This window comes from Ursus arctos, unplaced genomic scaffold (genome assembly GCF_023065955.2).
Source record: "Ursus arctos isolate Adak ecotype North America unplaced genomic scaffold, UrsArc2.0 scaffold_3, whole genome shotgun sequence".
NCBI lineage: Eukaryota > Metazoa > Chordata > Mammalia > Carnivora > Ursidae > Ursus > Ursus arctos.
The window spans coordinates 80,787,103-80,808,532 of record NW_026622985.1 but is presented as its reverse complement, the minus strand read 5'-3'; the positions used below and the strand labels follow the sequence as shown (position 1 = coordinate 80,808,532).

The 21,430-nt window shown below is 47.5% G+C and overlaps 1 protein-coding gene across 1 annotated transcript; it reads right to left on the bottom strand.

The window, feature by feature from the left end:
* Positions 1-318: 318 nt before the first annotated feature.
* CPA4 (carboxypeptidase A4) lies at positions 319-21,430 on the bottom strand. Its single transcript, XM_026511123.4, has 11 exons — positions 21,355-21,430; positions 15,872-15,953; positions 15,311-15,445; positions 14,120-14,218; positions 11,376-11,477; positions 9,930-10,043; positions 9,098-9,208; positions 7,846-7,936; positions 6,230-6,429; positions 5,179-5,263; positions 319-985 (listed from the first exon to the last, which is right to left on the bottom strand). The coding sequence occupies exons 1-11, from the start codon at positions 21,420-21,422 to the stop codon at positions 798-800; spliced, it is 1,275 nt and encodes a 424-aa protein (XP_026366908.2). The 5' UTR covers positions 21,423-21,430; the 3' UTR covers positions 319-797.

Genomic DNA, 21,430 nt, shown 5'->3' with positions numbered 1-21,430 from the left:
GGTGAGCCCATTAGGACAGATGGGGATAATTTAGCAATCCTGCTATGAGATCACCACTTCATTAAGGGTTCCTGGGTGAGCAGCACCTATAGTGACACAGATCCCCTTCTGGGATCCCAGTTACACTGTGTAACAAGGGAAGAACATGATCAGAACTGTCATACCTAGGAATTTGGGGCCCAGTGATGAGAAGTGATCCACTACTTTGTATTCAGACCCCAAACAAAAACCAAAAAAAAAAAAAAAAAGGAAGATGGGCTGTACTGATAACCCTACAAGATTTATTTTTCAAAGACAAATATGTTCAAAAAGGAGTGAGATAAATTAAAGGAAGTTCTGTGTCACCCTTGAGACTGATCTCAAAGATAGGCATTGTCGCCCACAGCATATCCCTTGGGGCCCCAGCAGAGCAAGGTCACCAGGCTGGCTAGATTGGACAAGGCTAGGGAACCATCTTAGATGTTTTTTGTTCTAAAAATGAGGTAGAGACATGCTACCCAGTACGGAGTGATCCTAAGTGTGGCGTGCCTAACCAATTATGTGAAAGGAAGGGCACACAAAGGGCTTAGTGAAACAGCAGGACCAAAACGCAGCAGGGTGGCAAGAGCACGTCTCTGAGGGGCACCACCAGAATGCATGAACTTCAAAGATGAGGGCTGGGGAGGGGCAGAACTGTGCTCCCCACAAAGCTAGAGGGCTCTGACTCACACATGAAAGAACAAGCTCCCTTTAATCATGGCTTAAGCGAGCACACATACATGGGGAGAAATAACTGGAGACAGAGTGGGGCTCCTCATCTAGTAGAGGTTGTCCCGCACATGCTCCATGATGGTCTTCAGCCCCAACCAGGTCTCCTCTGCAGTGGGGATGATCTGGTTGGCTGGCAGGAGGAAGCCATAGTGCCCGGTATCTCTCAACTCAAACGTGAATGCATACTTGATGCCATTATCATACGCCCAGTCAACGCTGCTCCCGCTAGCTGGATCTGTAAGTCAGAAAAGAATATACCCTTGAACTCCAGTTCCTTTCAGGGTTAGATGGTCAGGCCTCGGGAGTTCTACCGGCCTGTGGCTCCTTAGGGACCTAGCGTTCTTTCTGAAGGTCATCAGGCCACCAACACACAACCACTGGCCTGATCAATACGCCTCAGGCTGTCCTACAGGACGAACGTCTTCATTCATCTCAAACCAAGAGACCTTAAATTTTAGTGCCCACCTGGTCACTAACTCACTGTGTAAACTCCTTCTGGTCACTCAAAACCAATCTTCACAGAGTGTGATAGGCAGCCTTCAAGACAGCCCCAGTGATCCTTGTCTCCTGGTCTTCACATCCTTGGGTCATCCCCTCCAACACTGAGTGGGGCTGCCCTAACCTAGGTAACTAACAGGAGATTGCAGACGTGACAGCTAGATCACAAATGCTGTGGCTTCTGCCTCGCTCTCTCTTGGATCATTTGCTCTGGGGAAAGCCACGCATCAGGGTGTGTGGACGGTCAGAGAGTGTCCTATAGCCACTTCTGAGTGGTGAAGAATGGAGGCCTCTTGCAGGTACTCAGCACCTGAGTGAGCCACCTGAGAAGCAGACCCCTCCAGCCCAGTCAAGCCCTTCAGTGACTCTAGCCCTGGAAGACACCTTGACCACAACCTCGGGAGAGGCCCTGAGCCACAGCCACCCAGCTAAGCCGTTCTTGAATCCCTACCCCAGGGAAAAAGTAGAAGTAAATAAATGTTTATTATTTTAAGCTGCTAAGTTTTAGGATAACTTTTTACATAGCAAGAGAAAACTGATACACAGAGACAAAGAAGCATAGCCCTTGGGACTTCCCTTTGCCAAAAGGCTGGGGAAGGGAAAGAGGCCCGTTTTCCTGCTTCTTCCGAGCCAAACCCTTCTAGAGCAGAAACTCACTAGAAGTGCAAAGTGTGGACGACACTGAATAATAAAATCATGATGTCAATAGCAGCTATCATTTATTGAACATCTCCCGTGAGCTGGCCATTTATACTGGAAAGTTTACATTTATGACCTCATTAATCTTTAAAAACCCAGTGAGGTGAGTATCACTGTCCTTGTTTTTCAGAGGAGGAAATCCAGGCTCATAATGAGTAATTTATCTAAGGAAATATAGATGGAAAATGGCAGGACTGGAATTGAAACCCAAGGCCATCTGCTGAAAAAAGCCCATGCTTTCCTCAACCTCCTTCCAGTCCATTTAGTATAGCACATGTCTGTTCAACGAAAACACGGGTCCTTTTGTTTTTCCATCATTCTTGAGGGTTGTTTCTCATGATACCACTTGTGATTTTTCTAGAGATGCTGCTTCTGTTGTGATGACATGCCCCATGAGGTTATGAAACAGGTTCTCCTACAGTCTCTGAAATCCTTGTGTGGTTCTCATAGTCCTCCTCTACCCTGAGAACATGCTGAGTAACAAACAGATGATGGCACCAGAAGTTTCCAGAGGTTGTTTAAATGGCAACCTCAAGTATTTCAGAACACATCTTATATTCTGGAAGGAGGCAAGAAGTCCTCTGACGAGCAAAGTGACCAAGTGCATGCACTTCACTTTATTTGGGTCCCTGCTCAAAGTCTACCTACTCTTTTTTTAAAAAAAGGATTTTATTTATTTATCTATTTGAAAGAAAGAGAGATCATGAGGAGGGGTGAGGGGCAGAGAGAGAGGGAGAACCAGACTCTCCACTGAGCAGTGGAGCCCGACCCGGGGTTTGATCCCAGGACCAAGATCACGACCTGAGCCGAAGGCAGAGGCTTAAGTGACTGAGCCACCCAGGCGTCCTAGTCTATCTACTCTTTTAACATTAATGGGAACATACTATTAAAAACACCCTGTATTTCGAGCTCCACGTTCAGCGGAGAGTCTGCTTCTCCCTCTGACACTACCCCTCCCTGCCCCGCTTGTGCTCACTCTCTCTCATGCTCTCTCTCTCTCTCAAATAAATAAAATCCTTAAAAAAATAATAAGATAAATAAAAACTTAAAATTACAATAAATAAAATAAAAACCACATTGTATTTTTTGATTAACATTTAAAGATTATTCCCTATTAGCACATATACACACACCTCATTCATTTAAAGGGGGCACACTGTTCCATTGTGTGCCTGTACCAAATGTGTTTTTATTCAGTACTGTACTGATGGACATTTAGCTGCTCACCAGGCTTCTGTGACTATAAACAATGCCATCATGAACATCCTTCTTACTCACGATCTGTCCACGAGTCAAATGAGCCCAAAGAACTTGTGTATCAGCTCTTAGTAGCGAAGAGAAGGGGACAAGGTTGCTAGAGGCAGGTGGCCTGAAAGCAGTACAGTCTGACCAGGGGAAGGAAACATGAAAACTCTAAAAAAGCAGACACAAGAATTAAAGAAGCAAAATGGGCTTGGGGCTGTCCAGCACAGGGATTGAACATGCAATATGGCACAGAAGGCCTTCGGGACGTCACAACTGATGTGCAGAAGGCCACTCCGTCATGAAGAAAGGAGCTTAAATCCCTGGTACATGCTCTGTTTGAAAAGGCAAAAAAGTGTGAACTTCATTTGAGAATTATTTTCAGTGAAAATGGTTAGTCTAAGGAAAGGTCTGGCACTTGAAGGGACAAACATCGACTCTTCATGTAGCACAAGCAACAACCCATGGGATCAGAGTGTTATGATACGAACATTGATTACATTTCTGGAAAGCAAGGAGGGTAGACAAAGCCTTTAAAGAATGCAGAAGATGTGCTGTTGAAAGACTTAGGAAATATTATGTCTCCTGGACAACACTCTGGAGAGCCTTCCTCCTCTTGTTCTGGAGGAATCCGATAAGTATCTCTTGATTTCGGCATAACTTACGCTGGGAAGAATGTGTTTGATGTGGGATGACAAGGCCATCCTTTAACCTGGTGTTTGACCCAAAAGCCAGGACTGTGCTGACCCTCAAAGCTCTTTTGAGAGGGCCTCGTCAAAGGACTCCTACCAAGTCTCTTCATCTCTCTGCAGTCTTCAACTCAGTTCTCACTAATTAAGCAGAGGATGGAGAAACTCTCCTGATGTGCTGCTTCTCTGAGGAGTTCCCATTTAACAACGCTAATAATAATCAACTATGAATAATTAATGGCTGGTTGCCACAATTAGCCACACAAACACCAACATCAGGCTAATTGCTCTATGCAGCGAGGAGGCATATGAAACACAGACAAGAGTGCTGAGGTCAGAGTACAGAGGAGAATCCGGGAGGGGGGATGGAGAAACTTTCCAGGAGAGGAAGACTGAAGGGAACAGCTAACTGAGGGTGAAGCAATTGGATGGGAGAGTTATGGTATGGAAGAGGACAGAAATATCAGCAAGTTTGCAGGGGGTCTGAGGATGGGCCCACTGTGGGAAAATTACTTACAGAGGAGGCACTGGAAGGGAGAAGGGCACTAGCTTTAAAGGTGTCAGAACCATGTTCCTCATGTTCATATTTTTATTTCCTATTGATAGCTAGACTCTCGGAGAATGATAACATTCTTCAATTTGATCTTTAAGTGTAAAGCTCAGGCTCCCAGCACGAGGGAACTGGAAGGAGCTGTAGGAACAGAGTGAAACACTCAGATGAAACAGTTCAGTGAGAAACCAAAACAAAGGTATTTCCTCAAAATGAGGTTGAAGCTGTAGGTAATGAGCCTCAAGACTGTCGTCAGGTTTGGAGTCTTGGTAGAGTTTGTTCGGGGGTTTCTGGCTTGATACTAACCATTGCAAAGAGGACCCCAGCTCCCAGCACGCTGTGCTCCAACACGTGCTCATTTCTGATGGGAAGGGAGGGGCTCTCCTCCAGCCCCCTATCACCACCTCAGTCTGCCTATCCAAAGGTGGGTTTCCTTTGAAAATGGAATGATAGGCTTGAGGAATTTCTGATAAACTATCTTTCATGGAATAGAAGGGACACAGACTCAAGCACACCAGCAGGACTCAACTCTCCACAGGCACGTGACAGATAGCATGACCATGTTGATGGTACTGATGGAGACGACCGCCCACAGCAGCTATCATCCCACAGGCTTGACGCAAATTTGGTCTATTACTAACAGCAAAAACAGACTACAACGTAGTAAGCCTAACTTGCAGCTCTTCTCCCACTTCATTTCAAGTTTCCTCTCCAAGCATTTTCTAAATAACTGACACAACAAGTACTTACAGACAGTGGTGCAGGTAGGACCCACTTGGTACGTAGTGCCCGACAGGGAAGCCAGAGCTTTGGCCGCACGCCTCGCCACCTGGTCCTAGGAGGGGGAACGAGCGGCGTGAGAAAGAGTGGATCCCACAGCCTTACACCCCTCAGCTTTTCTGCACTGCAATGGTGTGGAAGATTCTCGGCCCTTCCCTCAAGTTTCCCTTCTGGTCTCCTTCTTTTCCATCCAACCAGAGCCAAAGCCTGATACACAGAGATGCAGAGGGCTGCTCACCAACCCAACCTGTAAATGCACCACCATCTTCACCTATCCTGAGGGATGGGAATGTCACGTTCGTTAACATGTGAGAAGGCCAAGTATGTTCCAGAGAAAAACCTCTGAGAGTTGGGTGTTCCCAGAGTGGAGGTGGAGACAGGGCCATCGTTCATGGATGTGCTCATGCGGAGTGCCTGTTTGAGACCAGAATCGAGCCCACCCCTAGGATGAGCCCTGCATCTGCTGGGGGCTTTGTGGGCTAGCTGTGGCCCTGGGGAGGGGGGCGCTCTTGAGCCGACAAGCACAGAGGGAGAAGCCTGCAGTCATCCTACAGATGCCAGCCCTGCTCCAGTCAGGCCACCCCAAGTGCCTGTTCACATCCTAGGGTGAGTCACTCTATGTGACACAGAGCACCCCTAGGCTGTAGCCTGAACCCTACTTAAACTCCACCTTGACCGGAATGAGGAGAACCTTCCCCTTACCCACCACAATGCCACCCACAGTTCTTGGCAAGCGGTAGGCCCATCATGTATTTTGGTCAGAAAAACAATTGAGAGGGAAAGGCAGGGGTCAGGTGTGGTTCTTGAAACTCACAGCAAACACAGAAGTAAGGAGAACTGTCTTCTTCCTGTCCCCGGTAGGTCTGATGGCACATTCCAAAGGACAGGGAGAGAAGACCAAGCCCTGAATGAAATAAGTCCGGCCTCCCGGCCTTTCCCTATAAGCTGCAGAAGGACCACTGTGGCAGCACCCCAGGGTCAAGCAGGCCCAGGGCTAGGTGGAAGGCGGCCCATCACTCACCAGTTCATCGGCATCTGGGGCCGTCTTGACCGTGTACCCATATGGATACATCAGCAGCTGTGAGTAGCTGTGCAAGTCGATGAAGCATTTGAAATTCCCGTGTTCTTGGATGAAATCTACCACCGACTTCACCTCTGCTTCCGAGTTGGCATGGGGTCCGTGGTATATTTCAGAGCAAGGGTTGTCACTGGCTCCCTCTCCTGTGGGGGGAGGCCCAAGCAGAAACATGAACCCATAGGCAAGAACAAAGAAATGGAGGGCACTCAACCTGGAGGAAGGGCAGAAGAGGCTGGCCATGGACAGATCAATGTGAGGAGCCCCCCAGGGGCCTAGTCCGCAACATGTGTGGGTGGCGGGGAGGGTGCCGAAGTGGGAGGGTACTGGATCTGCCACAGCGGAGGAGGAAAAACTGGAAGGACTCCTTTAAATGGATAGAGTTGACCTTGTATTGCATCACTAACAGCTGTCATAAATAATTAATATCATACATGACAATGAGTTGTAATTAATAAGTATTCTAGATAATTAATATGAATACCAATTAATAATGAAAATGACTCCATTTATTCTGGTGTCAACTCATTCTCTTGGTTCAGATCTTAATGGCCAAGTGCTGCCAAAAATAATCTATCGCTGTGGCTAAAGCCTCGCCTCTGACAGGTATTGAGAAACACTGCCTTCTGCACTACCTCACAGCTAGCTCCCGGAGGCCCCTGGCATGTGGGCAACACCTCCAGTTGTGGGAAGATCTGACTTCACTCTGATGCCCTCAGTTCCCACATTTCTATCAGCTCCTTCCCCACAGGCACATTATTCTCCCCGCCATGGTGCAAGTGGCAGGCGAGTGTGCAAGTGCAAGAAGTACTTTGAAGACAGGACATCAGCACAGCTGTGGAAGGGCGAGAGCAAGCACTATCGGGTTCTGGAGCTGCAAGGTGAGGTTCGACCCTAACTCTTGACCACAGGCTCCTGAGACCGCCTCTGAGCTTCGACTGTCTCGTTTCAGATAATAAAACTCACTCACTGGGTCAGATGAATAAATAAGGTAACACACAGGAAAATACCTGGCAGCCAGTGGGCACGGCTGTAGGGATGATTTTTAAATAGCTGGAACTCAGAACGGTCTCCTAATTCTCGTGTCCTTCCCATGACACCAAAGGGCTGCGCATCACACTGACGCATCTAAGGGTCAACTGCTGGAGTTGAAGCCTCACCACGTCACACGATCTGGTCTGTTAGGGTCACGGTGCTAACTGCTCTCTTCCCAGTTTCCACCAGGAGCCCTTCCACCCACCTAGTTGCTCGCCCGGGAGAAGCAGGGATGACTAGGGTGTAAGGCGTGGATCTGTACATCTAAGACTAGAACCATTTTTAAAATGTTAGTGTTCTTTCGGGAGAACAAGAATTGCTGAGTCATTCCCTTTCAAAATTACCCCAAAAAATGTTTTTTTAAAAAAAAGAAAAAACCCAAGACATAGTGTAAGGGATTGACCCAAGTCTCTCAGTGAAGCAGGAACGAGCCAACCTGGAACCCGGCTCCCTCACTGCCAGCTCGGAGCCCTGGGGAGCAGGCTCCCCAGGGGCAACGAGGTGTGAAAGCCACCTTCCCAGCCTACCTGCAAAACTAGCATTCCAATTCCTATTTGGATCAGCACCAACGCAACGGCTTCCAGGACTGAGGGACCGTGTCTTCCTCCATAGTCGGTTCTGAAAAGGCCACCAAGGAACAAGCATTCAGAGATGGGTCAGGGCACAGGAGAAGCAAGGTGTTCTCTGAGGTCTGTGATGGACACGGGCACCGTGGAGGGGGCAAGCTGCTTGCAGCTCTGCCTGGAGGATCACCGGGACTCCGGTCCCCACGGACTGAGCGGCCTCCTCTCATCTCCCACAGAAAGGAGGCTCAGCCCTTCCAGCTCAGAGAGGACTCCCCAAAATGTCCTGATGAGAACTTTGTAACACAAGAACCAGCCTGGTAGCACCTGACCCACTGAATAATTTTTGGCTTCGGCAGAAGAAGGACAGACAGACATCGTACGATCCCCGGCATGACAGGAAGTGCACAGCAAGTGCTTTATTCTTGCCTAAAAAACGCACCTGAATCCAATCAAACTTCAAGATCTGACTGACTACTAGTGAAGGGGAAATGCGGGGGGTACAGGAACAAATGACACACAACAAAGGAGCCATCAGCCAAATTCAGAATGTGAGACATTCTACAGGACAATTTACTTGGTTTCTCCAACAAAGGAATGACATTTTTAAGAGAGATGCATGTGGCAGGGGTGGGGGTGGGTAACTGCCATAGATTTAAAAAGCCTGAAGCCGGAACAACCAAATACAGGTGCAAACCTTATTTGGGTACTGATTTCAACAAACTGACTCGAAAGACATTTAAAAGATAATTGGGGGAATTAGATGATATTAAAGAAATTCCACTAATTTTTTTTTAAAGTGACAGTGGTGTATTGTTTGGGGTTTTTTTGTTTTGTTTTGTTTTAATTATCATCAACCAGAGATGCGTACTAAAGAAATTTGGGGTAAAATAACCTGATGTCAGGGATTTGCTTTTAAACAAAAGGGAAAAAAAATGTGTGGGAGGGAAAGAAATGAAAAGAAGATTGGTAAAGTGTTGATAATTGTTCAAGATCCGTGCATGATAGGGAGTTCATTAGACTATTCTCTCTAAGAAAAAATATTCCCTGGTGGCTCTCAGCTCAGGGAACGAGTGAAAAATGGGAGCGCAAGGAAGCTCGTAACGTGCATATGTGTGGGAGTTCTCCCCACGTTCCTCCAACTGTTTAGGTGGCACAGCAAGAAATTCAACAGACTCTTCTTAACGTCAAGCCCAGCTCATTCAGTATTACTCACTTGAGTTTGTGTGTACACATATCCATCAGGATTGGCCACCGGCAACAAGAAAATGTCCATTTTCTGCAAGATGGAGGTGATGGCTGGGTCCTTCCCGTAATCAGATACAATCTAAGCAGAGACAAGAAGCTTGTCAGCTATGCCATGGCCAGCTGGGGTGCTCAGTCTAAGCCCGTGTATCTTCCAAAGATACCCCTCTGCAGCCTCCCTGCCACCCTCATAGACACAGCTCTCTGCAAAGCTCTTGGGAGTGCTTCAAAACCTGGGGGAACATGGCTTCATGATGACATCAACTGCAAGGAGTCCGGGGCTGCCTGGTTGATTCATTCCTTCCGGGGGATGGGAACAAGGGAGGGAAGAGCCACACATCACCCTAGTTTTGGGGAATCTGGGCCCCCATGCTAACAGGCAGGGAAAGGAAATCCTGCACACACAGCACTCCTCCTCTCCCTAGTGCTGCCTTAAAGCAGACTCTCCAGGGGGACACGGAGACAGCATGAGGTCCCTGAGGGTCTGGAGGGCTAGGGTGGAGCTGAAGGCAAAGTTCATCTGAGTTTCACCCCTTTCTGCGGGGCTGACTCTCGGTCAGTGTTTCGGGGCCACCTCTGTAGCTCATCAGCTTGCTCTCAGCCATGAATGGACTTTGTCCTTTAGCCACAATGGCTTGACCAAAGGGCGCTGACCTTTTGCTTCTCCAATCCAAAAAGGCCCCCTGGCCTACTGTGTCTGTGCAGAGTGCCTTCCCACCTCGTCCCCCGGGCCCAGCCTCTTGGGACCCTGCAGGGGCACCCTGGGCCCGCCAGAATGCTCAGCTAATACCGGGAGACATGACCTTCCTCGCAGTCCAGATCGCCGTGGCCTGCGAGATCCACTCTCGGGAATGGATGCCTGCGTTCAGCCAAATGGCCGGCCGCCGCCGCCGCCGCCTGCCTTCGGCAGTGCTGAACTGTGAAAGGACAAAGAGGCCAGAAAATGACCCTCCTGCCCATGTCTCCACTCACCTCTCCTCTCCCCAGCTCACCCCTATTCATTTACTCCATTTAAGATAATTCAGAGACCAAATGTTCCTGAGGGCACCATCTATTTATCAGGCTTATCCGCAACCAGGGAGCTTAATTGGTTGGCTGGCGAGGCCCAGCCGCTTGAGCTGCTCCAGGGTTGGAAGCAAATGGGAAGGGGAAACAATTGCTATTGTGAATGATAATGCCAGTGTGATTAGAGATTATATTATGTCTCTTGAAAGACCTCAAATGGTATCCCAACAGAGAGACCCAAGAGTGCATGAACCAGCCCGTTCTAGTTGATGCAGTAAATGAATTCGATTTTAAAAGGAGGAGGAGAGAGGTTCACTATAGCTCTTTGCAAATGGCATTAAATGAATTCTGCCTCCTGCCTTTTAGCACGGGGCCGGGCCACCCTGGGTCAAAGCGTGGTGCTAATGAAGCCAGAGTCTCCATCAGGTTGGCAAATAATCTAAATTTATGTGGATTATTTTAGAGCGACCAGCTCAGTGGCAAATCACCTCTGGCTGGTAATTCAAGCCACGAGCCTGGGTTCTTCAGGGCTTCTATGAAGCTAAGGATTTGACAAATTCTTAGCACCATCAGTTGTTCCATGGTTCATATCTCCAAATTCCTTTTTATTCATTTGGCCGGATTATTTATGTAATTTATGTCCCTGCCATAAATTCTCTACCTCTTTTGCCAATATAGACGTGAATCTGTTAGAAATATCTAGAAATTAGGCTTTGTGCAGCCAAGGATCATAGACTGGGCTTAAAATTACATCAACCCTAAAATTAGCTTCCTAGATTGCTTTTCCAATAAGTACCCCTAAAAGCAGAATAGAATTTGTAGAACTATCCCAATTTGACTTGCTTTTTAGAGGTAAAAATGAAGGCAAAAGATTGTGGCCCATCTGAGCGCTTTCTGGAATGCTAACCAACCCACCCACCCCCATCCCACAACCCCTCACACACTCTACAACCACCCCCACCCCCCCACCCCCCCCCACCCCACCCCCACCCCGCTAATCCTGCCTTTCAGTCAAAACTTGCAATGGGATGGACTCCTTCTAAATTCTAACTCCTTCCACATTAGGCAAAAATAGGGGACTCTTGGTCACACCAAATTTGAATCTCAGTAGATGTCTCCCTGTGTCCCTGAAGTCAAGGAGAACCTAAAAAGCTGCCTTCTTCAGAGTCTGAGGGCTGGGTTCTGGACACAAGGGACCAGGAGCCTGAGTCCAGTCAGGCCTCTTGAGGAGCCTGGGGCCTTACCTTCAGTACATACATGGGCCGGTTTTCAAACGAATGCCCAATCTTCACCCTGCTCGCCAAGTCAGGAACATCTCTGGCAATGCTGTCCATCTCATGGTAAATCTGAAGCATGAAAAAGTGAACTTAGGGGCATTTGAAAATTTTGTTCAGCTCTGGGTAGGTATCTGTGAACTTCATCTTACTGATCCCAATGATTTCTTTATTGATTTATCAATGATTAGATCCAGCCCTTCGATCTCGGGGTTGACAATATTACCGCCATGGAATACTTATGCTTGAAGAACTGCCTAAAGAGTCCTTTTCCACAATGTTCTAGAGAATAACACATTTTTTCTGTCCATAAAATAATAGGCCACTAAACTAGAGAGACTAGTGCAAATACTGCTCTAGCAAGCAGTGTGGTCCTTCACGCCACACTAGACTGGATAATCAGCAATTGCCCCATTTAGCCAAGGTTCTTGAAAACGGTCCTTTCCAAACCTTTCCATCACTTTCTCCACCAGTTTATTTTTTAATTAGCGTACACCATATATATATATTTGTTTTATAATGTGCATATATTATCCATATATTATATATATTAAATATATACAACATATTATGTATACCACTGGAATAATGTACCAAATATATTACGTACCTTATAAAACAAACAAACAAAAGAAACAAAAATGGTGGCTTTAACAATAAATATAAAAGTACGTAGAACGTAAATAGAAGTTGTAATAGTTTCTTACTCCATCCCAGTGAAGCATCTTTGCTTACACCCTGCAGTACAAGCACCCCACTTTGGAGATTCCTCTAACGTCCCTAAGAGAATAGTGAAGAACTGTAAATAATGGCTACAGATGCTTCCTTTCAGTTTCAATTTCTAAAAAAAAAAAAAAACTTGATTTAAATAGAGTTTATCCATCTTTGTTGCTCAAAACTTCTGAGGGGCAAAAGAAGGAAATAAAGAAATTTATATTTAGACCTTAAAAGTGGAAGAGGGAGCTTTACAGAGGAGAAAAATATGCATCAGAAAATGGAGCCTTGGGACCAGATATCTGCCTTAGGCACTGAGGGTTTACAGCAACCCAGGAATAGCGATAAAGAGCCCAGGACCCAGAGTGGAGCAAGGAGCTGGAACTTGAGAGCTGAGAACTGGCCATTCCAGTCATGAAAAGGGCCTGGAAACTCTATCTACTGACCCTAGAAAGTGAAGCAAAAGCTGGATGCCCACCCTGAGCCATGAGAGGCAAGAGAGTCACCCAGGAGAAGTTAAAACACCAAGCTATATCGGGAGGGAGGGGCACAAATTCACACTGCCAACATGAGGTGGAAACTCAGCTGGGAAATTAACAGAAACAACGGCAACCACAACAACACACAGAAAAACTGAAATTGGAAACCCTGGCTGAGACAGACATGAGACTCCCACCAGAGACCCAAGCAGGCCTAAGCGGTTAAAGGATGAGAGCTCTTCAAAGCTGTTTTTAGAAAGAACTGTATGTGATCAAGCCAAGAGGGAGACGGTACACCGAGGCATAGCAGAAGGCCTCACGGGGGACAGGGGAAGTGGGGGAAGCTGCCATCAGACGGCAGTGACCCCTAAAGCCAGACAGCAAAAGCAAGTGCAGGAGAAAGTGCGGCGCCCATAGCAGGCAGGGGAGGGGATGGAGTTCCCGGGGTCTTGGGTGACATTTGCAACCACTTAGCTCAGCTAGGGAGTGCGCCACGTTAACAAGGCTCACGTCATGGGTCTGATCCCTGTGTGAGCCCTGAGCTCTGCTTTTGTCCATGGCCCTGGACTGAACTCCTAACTTCATCCAGCTGTTTGGCAGATGTGTGTCACTGGTCACAAAAGGGATCAAGGGGCAGTGCGGTTGGAAGTGTACACACTACACAAAGCTACTGACAATCATGGGAAAGAAGTGAAAACAGTTGGTCAACCTTGGAAATAATCCCTCATCTAGAAGAAAAACAACTCGAAGTCTATGCCTCACGAAAAGCATGCCAGGAACCCCATCTTTGGATATAAAGAACAACGTGTATGCAGGTATGGGAAGGAGAATAACAATTTCGTTTTGAGGTGTTGTTCTGAGCTAGTAGGGTTTCCAGACTAATGTAGAAGACATTGAGGGTCACAGGGAAACTATAGGACATGTGATACAGTCTCACTCTATAGCCCCTCTTGATTCCTCAAGTTCTAATATCATATTAAGTGGTTCTGCTCCAAGTTTTTTATTGGAAGGGTTGGCTTACCTTGAAAGTCAGTCATCTATATAAAGTGGTTTTTAACTAAACACAGCACCAAAACACATTATAGAACAAATATACATTATAAGTAATCATGATAAATGAGTGGAAATATTTGGTTAACCTTGGAAATAACCACTGTCTACTTGCCTGGAATAAGTAACATTTTAATCCGGGTGAGTAAAATACAGGGATTATGGCGGGGTATAAGAAGGCTGAATTACAAGGACGGAAATGATTGTAATTATTTCATGGTTTTCTTTCAAGGGTTGCCTTAGAAAAGAAGGATGCATGTGGGAGAAAATGTTCAGTTGTGTCTCACTACGCTCTTAGGTGCTGGTGGGAGATAAACAACTCAAGAATTACCAAAAAATGGTAGTGTTCACATTTTAGCCCCTTAGTGAAGACATACTGTGCTAAGGACTAACGTCTCCTCAAAGTAAGGAAGGGGGTTCGAAACCCAGGATGGCGATGACCTTGATCTTAACCTGCTCTGAGACACTTACAGCTTCCAGGGAATGGTAGGCCCCATAGTTGAAGTTATTACTGCTCCGCTCTTGCCCTTCATTGTGTTGCATTTCTTCATCTTCATTATCTAAGAGGGCCTAAAACAGACACGGCAACGCTGTGAAGTGCCCCACTGGAGATGGAGGTTCATGTTGTTTCTGCCATATTTTGGCATGAGCTGGCCAAGATGGCGGCACCCTCAGCACACAAACATCAAGGTGTAAAAGGGGGTCAGAGTTCTTCCACATATCTATAAAAGCTTATTTATTGGCACCAATGTACATCACCCGTTCAAAACCCACTTACTCCCCAAAAGCAACATATGTGCTATCTGGTTATTCTATACTATGAATTCTCTAGACATCAGCCCGCATCTGGTATCCAGTGCCTCTGAAATAGACAGCTTGGGAAACCATTCAGAAACAAAGAAATTCTTATAACCACTCATACTTTGAAGGCTCCTGGCAGATGTCTGTGACATGTGAGGATGATTAATAAGCTCACAGCTGCTCACGCCATCAGGAAACTCTTGGGCCAAATCACCAATTAGTCCATAACCCACCTCGGTGAAGGAGAGAACATGAGCCAGGCACTGTCCTGCTGTTCAGATACAGGTCGTGAGGCTTGGGTGTCTGGCTTGGGTGGTGATGTTCCCTACGCTGAGAACTATTGGTGACATTCCCTCTTTCTCAAAAGATGCTTTTTATGACTGGTCTCCAATACCCCCTCCCACACACACACAGACACACTTTCTTCCCTCTTGACTTCAAATACAACAAGGGAGAGAGGCTTCATATTTGTGGGGCATCTATGACAGACCAAGTACCGTTGGGCATTCCACATACACTTAATACATTTAATTTTCCCAATAAATTGTATGAAGTAGGCACCGCTGTTACCATTTTACTGATGAAGAAACAGAGACTCAAGACGTTAATACCGTGTCAAAAGTCACACAGCTGATAGTTAGCAAAATCAGGATTTGGATCCAGATCCGTCCAGTTCCCTAACCTATGTATGCCCTTTCTACTACATGTTCCCACTAACAAGTCACTGCACTTTACTTCCATGGACCTCAGTGAGTTCATCTATAAAATGCAGAAGGCTAAGACCAGGACTTGCACATGTCTCGGGTCCACTCTGTGTGCTTTGTCCTATGCAAGACCAGTTAGGGACCTTGGCCTACCTACCTGCAGGTCTTCAATTGTCACTGAGTACTCTAAGCCCTGGGACTTCAGGAAGGATTTGACTGGCTGCAGACTGATAGACGGGACCAGGATATCTACAGGACGACTGAAGGTGGAGGGAGGTTTCCAGACGTTGAGCTGGAGAACAGAAATAAAACCAGGTTAAAGGACAGTTCAGGTAAAAGGCACAATGAGCTCATTCTTCCAGAACAACTGCCAAAAGCCAGGGTGATCCCTAAGGATCTGGGTTCTGCCCAAGGGCAAACTTTGCCCATTTCACAGCTGTGTCTGGCCTACCCAGAAGGCAATATCTGGCAAAGTCAAAGAAGTGGTAAGTCAATGGCAGATAGAAAGATGGAGCCCACCGTTGAGGCTGCCCAGCTCCAAGGACAGCAGTGCTGTGATCACGGTACTTTTCCCCATCAGCCCTTGCAATCCTGTGAGGGCACGTTAACTAATACAGGACTATACCCAAAAACTCTCCAGGAGTAACAATGCCAGGGTGCAAGAGTCTTCTCTCACAGAAGTCAGAGATACCCAAGAGGACTAAGAAGAACCAGGTACCTTAAGATTGTCTGAATTCACTAGCTGACTTAGTCTGCTGATCTCGTCTCCATTTCTGACGTTAATCCTAAAAACTTGGTCCCTGGAGAAAAAAAAAAAAAAACAAAAAACAAGATAATGGTGAGCTTTCAGCTGGCAAATAAACCCCAAGCCTATGTCCCAGACATAACTGGGCCGAATGAGAGGAAATGGTCTAGTCTTTGGTTATAATGTATAGCCATTAAAAATAAGACTATGTGGCAAATATGAAAAAGTGCTTATAGTATAACTTGAAGGGAAATATTAAGTGAAAGAGCAGGACACAAAATTGTGTGTATGCCATGATTACAAGTATGGAAAAAGCAGATGCATTGGAAGAAAAACAGACAACGGAAATATAGCAAATGCTGACAGTGCTTATGTCCGGGTCGTGGGATTATGGATGACTGACTTTTTTTCCCCTTGTATCTGTTTTCTGTAATGTGGTCATATTACTTTATAATGAAAAACATATATATTTTGCAGAAAGGAATGTTCCTGAGTTACACGCAAAGCTAACTCAAGACATAAAGAAGCACTTCTTCACTGTCAGGGGCTAGGACTGAAACTCTAGCTGAAGGTCCACGCTGGAAAGAGCTGGAAAAGAGAACAGACCTTCCATCCTTGGAGGGTTAGCTATTTGCTGGGTGGTCTCTCAATCCTGTCCAGCTCCAGAACTCTATACAAATGTGAAGTACAATACGGGCTAGGGTGCTGCGGCTGACTTGGGATTCAATCCTCCCAAGGGGGCCCTGAGAAGGCCCAGAAGTGAGCCGGCCAGTCCCGAGCCCCCCTTTGTTGTTTGTCCTGAACTTGCTTCATCTACACCATTTAGCTTCCGCAGCAGCGGCAGGGGCCGAGGCCCCCGAAGTCCTGTGTGTGGGTGGGAGAAGGCCGAGCCTGAAAAGCTGCCTTTGTGCTCTCAGCCGGCTCAGGGAGCCAGGGGAGCCATTAGGCCGTTGCTAGGTGACAGCCCGAATGAATCCGCACTCGACGCTGTCACATGCGTCATCCCTTTACACGAATGAATGCGGGAAGAGCTGCTGGAGAGGGCTGTGGGCTGAAGGACCTGTTGACAGGGAAAATGGTTCTGTCACAGGGAGCTAAATGTGCAGCCTCACGTGGCAGATCCGCATCTTCTCATCAGAAAACCGGCTCAATCCAGATGGGACTCTCAGGGTTTAACTTTGTTCGGGGAGATTCTGGAGAATCTCCAGGGGGCCTAGTCCAGCCCCAAAGAGGCAAGGTCCACCACAGAATTGCTGCCACTAAAGGTGGCAGGTCTGGAGGAAATGCCAGCGCCAAAGGGCTCACTTTCTCCTGGCTCATCCGGTCTCCACAGGGTCCTTGGAGGTGGGCCACTGAGCACAACCCCTGGGAGCTGTTGAGGCCACAGTGGAGAAGCCACCGGCCGGGCAGGTCTCAGTCTGAACCCAACACGCTTGCTAGAGGTCGAACTGAAGCCCCGTGAAGATGGGGAGTCAAACCACCATTTCCCTGACACAGGCAAGCAGCCTCCCAAAAAAGGAACAGGTTTAAAGCAGAAGGGAAATCCTTACTCCTGGCTAAGTACCAAGGCCCATCTGCCGAACTTATGCTCTGTCACAACCCACCCCCAACACTCCAGAAAAAGAGGAGTCTTTGAAATGAGGGTTCTAGAAAGCACCTGTGCACTGCCATCTCTATCGGCAAAATGAGGCATCTGTAAAATACAGCACTGACTAGAGCAATTACAAGGAAGGAGGGGAGGGAGAAGGAACAGGAAAAAAAGAGGAACATAAGAATAAGGGGCTCGCAAGAGTATGAACACCATGTTACACAGGCACGCAGAGCATGCGTTTTACTTTTCCCGGAGTGGTGGCTTCGCCACAGAACTTCCATACTCCTGGGCACAGGTCACGACAGTGGAACATCGTGGATCTAACTGGCCACAGCACATTTCATCATGCCCTATCAGCCAAGTTACAGAGCACAAAGACGCAACTGGAGCGCAGAGAGGCAGAGTGGAAGGACTGGTGCAGAGTGGAGCCCTTCCCTATCTGTCTCTCCTCCACCTCTTCCTCCTCCACGCTCTCAGTTCCGGCCTCACTGAAATCCCAAATTCACCACGTCCTTTGCCCTTCCATGCCTTTGCACATGCTGTTCCCTCTGCCCAGATGCCCAGCCCTTTTCCTTATCTGCCTGGCAATCTCACGCCCAGGCTTTAGAACCAACTGTCATCCCCCATGAGGTTCTCCCTAACCCGGAGGCAACGTTAGGGACAGTCTTCAGAGGATGCTAAAAAGTGGGGGGGGGAGGGCGCTGGTGAATCTAACACCATTCTCCTGAGCATAAGTCCATCAAAACCTAGAAGCAGAGATGCCTGGGTGGCTCAGTCCTTAAGCGTCTGCCTTCAGCTCAGGGCATGATCCCAGGGTCCTGGAATGGAGCCCCGCGTCGGGCTCCCTGCTCCACTGGGAGCCTGCTTCTTCCTCTCCCACCCCCCCTGCTTGTGTTCCCTCTCTCGCTGGCTGTCTCTCTCCCTGTCAAATAAATAAATAAATAAATCTTTTAAAAAAGCAAAAAAAACCTAGAAGCAGAGAGAACGTAAGTAGGCGCCTGGTGAAGGGCAGCCATTTTCTTGCCCTAATTGTCCTTGTCTCTATTTGAAAAATGCTCTTTCCCAGTCCTGAGAGTGCAGATAGCTGCACACAACCTATCTCCACTCTCTGGAAATCCATGCAAAGATCTCAAACTCTCTGAAAGTGGAAGATTTGTCTGGGAGAGGGGATATATAGGGATTTGCAAGTTGCTGTGTTTACCCCTACTACTCCACACAGGTGTTCTTAGTGCTCCTGGCGCCCTCCTCTCACTCACCCTCACACTCATCCCACGTTCTGACAGTCAACAGTCCCCCTGGTGCTGAGCTTCTATCCCTCCCTCGTTTCCATGCAGGCAAGCCAAGTGGCCTGTTCTTTGTGCCTTTCTCACCCATATCCCCAACCACCACCACGGAACTCTTAAATGCCTGCCAGCTACCGCTGGTTCTCCTCCAACCGGTTCTGCAACTACATTCCTGTTCTCTGCCTGCCCTGTACCTCTAGGCATCCTGGCCACCGTCCTGTCCTTAAGATGACCAAAGGGCAGGGGCGCCTGGGTGGCACAGCGGTTGAACGCCTGCCTTCAGCTCAGGGCGTGATCCCGGCGTTCTGGAATCGAGCCCCACATCAGGCTCCTCTGCTATGAGCCTGCTTCTTCCTCTCCCACTCCCCCTGCTTGTGTTCCCTCTCTCGCTGGCTGTCTCTATCTCTGTCAAATAAATAAATAAAATCTTTAAAAAAAAAAAAAAAAAAGATGACCAAAGGGCAGGACAGAAGACACCAGCAGAGCAAGACACCGGGAGCAGTAGGGCATTGGGTAGAAGGAACAAAAGCTGAGGGCTGAGGGTGGGGGAGAAAACCCATCATCTTCATCTCCATCAGTACTGTCCCCCCCTTCTAGCCAACCCGTGCTCTGGCCTCCCGTCTCCTGAATGCTCAGAGAGGCCAGCTTCCCCTTGTTAGAAATGTTCACTGAGCTGGGTGTGTGGGACATGTCTGTGAGCCCCTGGAAGGATCCCACCGCCTTTCCTGGGTTCCCTACCATAGGGTGAGAACAGATTTTGGCGTGAGGATGACACCATCAGTTAAAACCATCTGCAATCAGCTCCAGCAGGCAGCCCTTTCATTATAAGCTCCTGGGGTGGGCACTCCAGCACCAGGCCCAGCTGTCTCAACTCAGGTGTCTGCTACATTGTAAGCAAAGTCTGTATCCTGAGAAATAAAGATTTTTCCAGCCATGTGAATAGCTGCAGTGAGAGCCTGACAGCTCCATGCATCAGCCCACACGGCGGCAAGCATAGTTATTACACACCTACTGCTGAGCTGCCTGTGGAAAAATCTCCTTCTCCGGCCACCTGCTATGCCTAACCCCTCTGAGCTATTTGACAGTAGACACCAGGTGTGAAAAGAAGTCATCACCATAAAAATTACTCCATCTCATATAAGTAATTACCTCAATAAACAACCCCCAAGTCCCTTTAGCCAGCTAGCATATTAGAGAGTAAACTAACAGAGATATATCTGCGAGATAAAGGATTCTATCTGGAGATTAACTTGTGTTACAGCAAAGGGTATGCGTTTTACCTTCAGAGTTCCAGCTCCCCTGCTTACCAGCTAAGTGGCCTTGGGCAGGTTCCTTAACCTTTCTAAGGCTGAGTTTTTTCATGTTTAAATTGAGGAAAATAACACCCCTGCCTGCAGAGTTGTTGCGTGATCCAAAAGATAATGCACATGAAAGCTCTTTGCAAATGGCAAAGCATTATGCAGTAATGAGTTATTAGAATTCAATCTTCTAGCAGGGGACCACGGCATCCTTTCATCTCCCCTACCTCCCAAATGTCTTCTCCGCAAACCGCAAAGCATTCTGCATGGAGCGTGTTGAGCATATATGTACACACACACACACACACACAGTGTACAGGTGTATCCTCACATGTCAATTCTCACCACTGTGGTTAGGCAAGACCTAGCAAATCTCTGTGTCCCAGATGCTGATGAGAAAGCCCCAGGTCTACAAAGCCTCCACCACTAACAGAGAGATGAAACCAAAAAGCCTAAGACCCAGGTTTTCTCCTAAGCATGGTGGAAATTAGAAACAATTCCTGGTAGTTCTTGGTACTTCAGAATATAGAAGTAAGAAAGTGGAAGAGGTGGGGCTCCTGGGTGGCTCAGTCGTTAAGCATCTGCCGTCAGCTCAGGGCGTGACCCCGGGGTCCTGGGATCGAGCCCCACATCGGGCTCCCTGCTCCTCTGGGAACCTGCTTCTCCCTCTCCCACTCCCCCTGCTTGTGTTCCCTCTCTCACTGGCTGTCTGTCAAATTAATAAATAAAATCTTTAAAAAAAAAAAAAAGTGGAAGAGGCCTGGAACTGACCTTAGAAATAAGAACTGGTGGGGGCACCTGGGTGGCACAGCGGTTGAGCGTCTGCCTTCGGCTCAGGGCGTGATCCCGGCGTTATGGGATCGAGCCCCACATCAGGCTCCTCCACTATGAGCCTGCTTCTTCCTCTCCCACTCCCCCTGCTTGTGTTCCCTCTCTCGCTGGCTGTCTCTATCTCTGTCAAATAAATAAATAAAAAATCTTTAAAAAAAAAAAAAAGAAAGAAAGAAAGAAATAAGAACTGGGAAGTAAAAGAACTGGCAGGAGATTAGGGAGCCAGGGAGGGACTGTGGAGCCCACCTCGTCCTGATTTCACAGATATGATTGAGCTTGAGAGAGAAGGAACTTGCCCAGGATGACATAGGGCAGAACTGGGACACAAGCTCGTGTCTTCTTTCCCAATGCCAACTCCACTTGAGATATAATCAGCCATTCATTTTCAAATCCATTCGGCTCCCATATCACTGAATTAACCAAGTAATAATAATAAGTCCAAAAGGAACTTACCCAAAAAACTTTTCTCGGCCACAGATGCTGAGCCCAATAAGGGCCCCAAAGAATAGTAACCACTTCATGTCCCAAG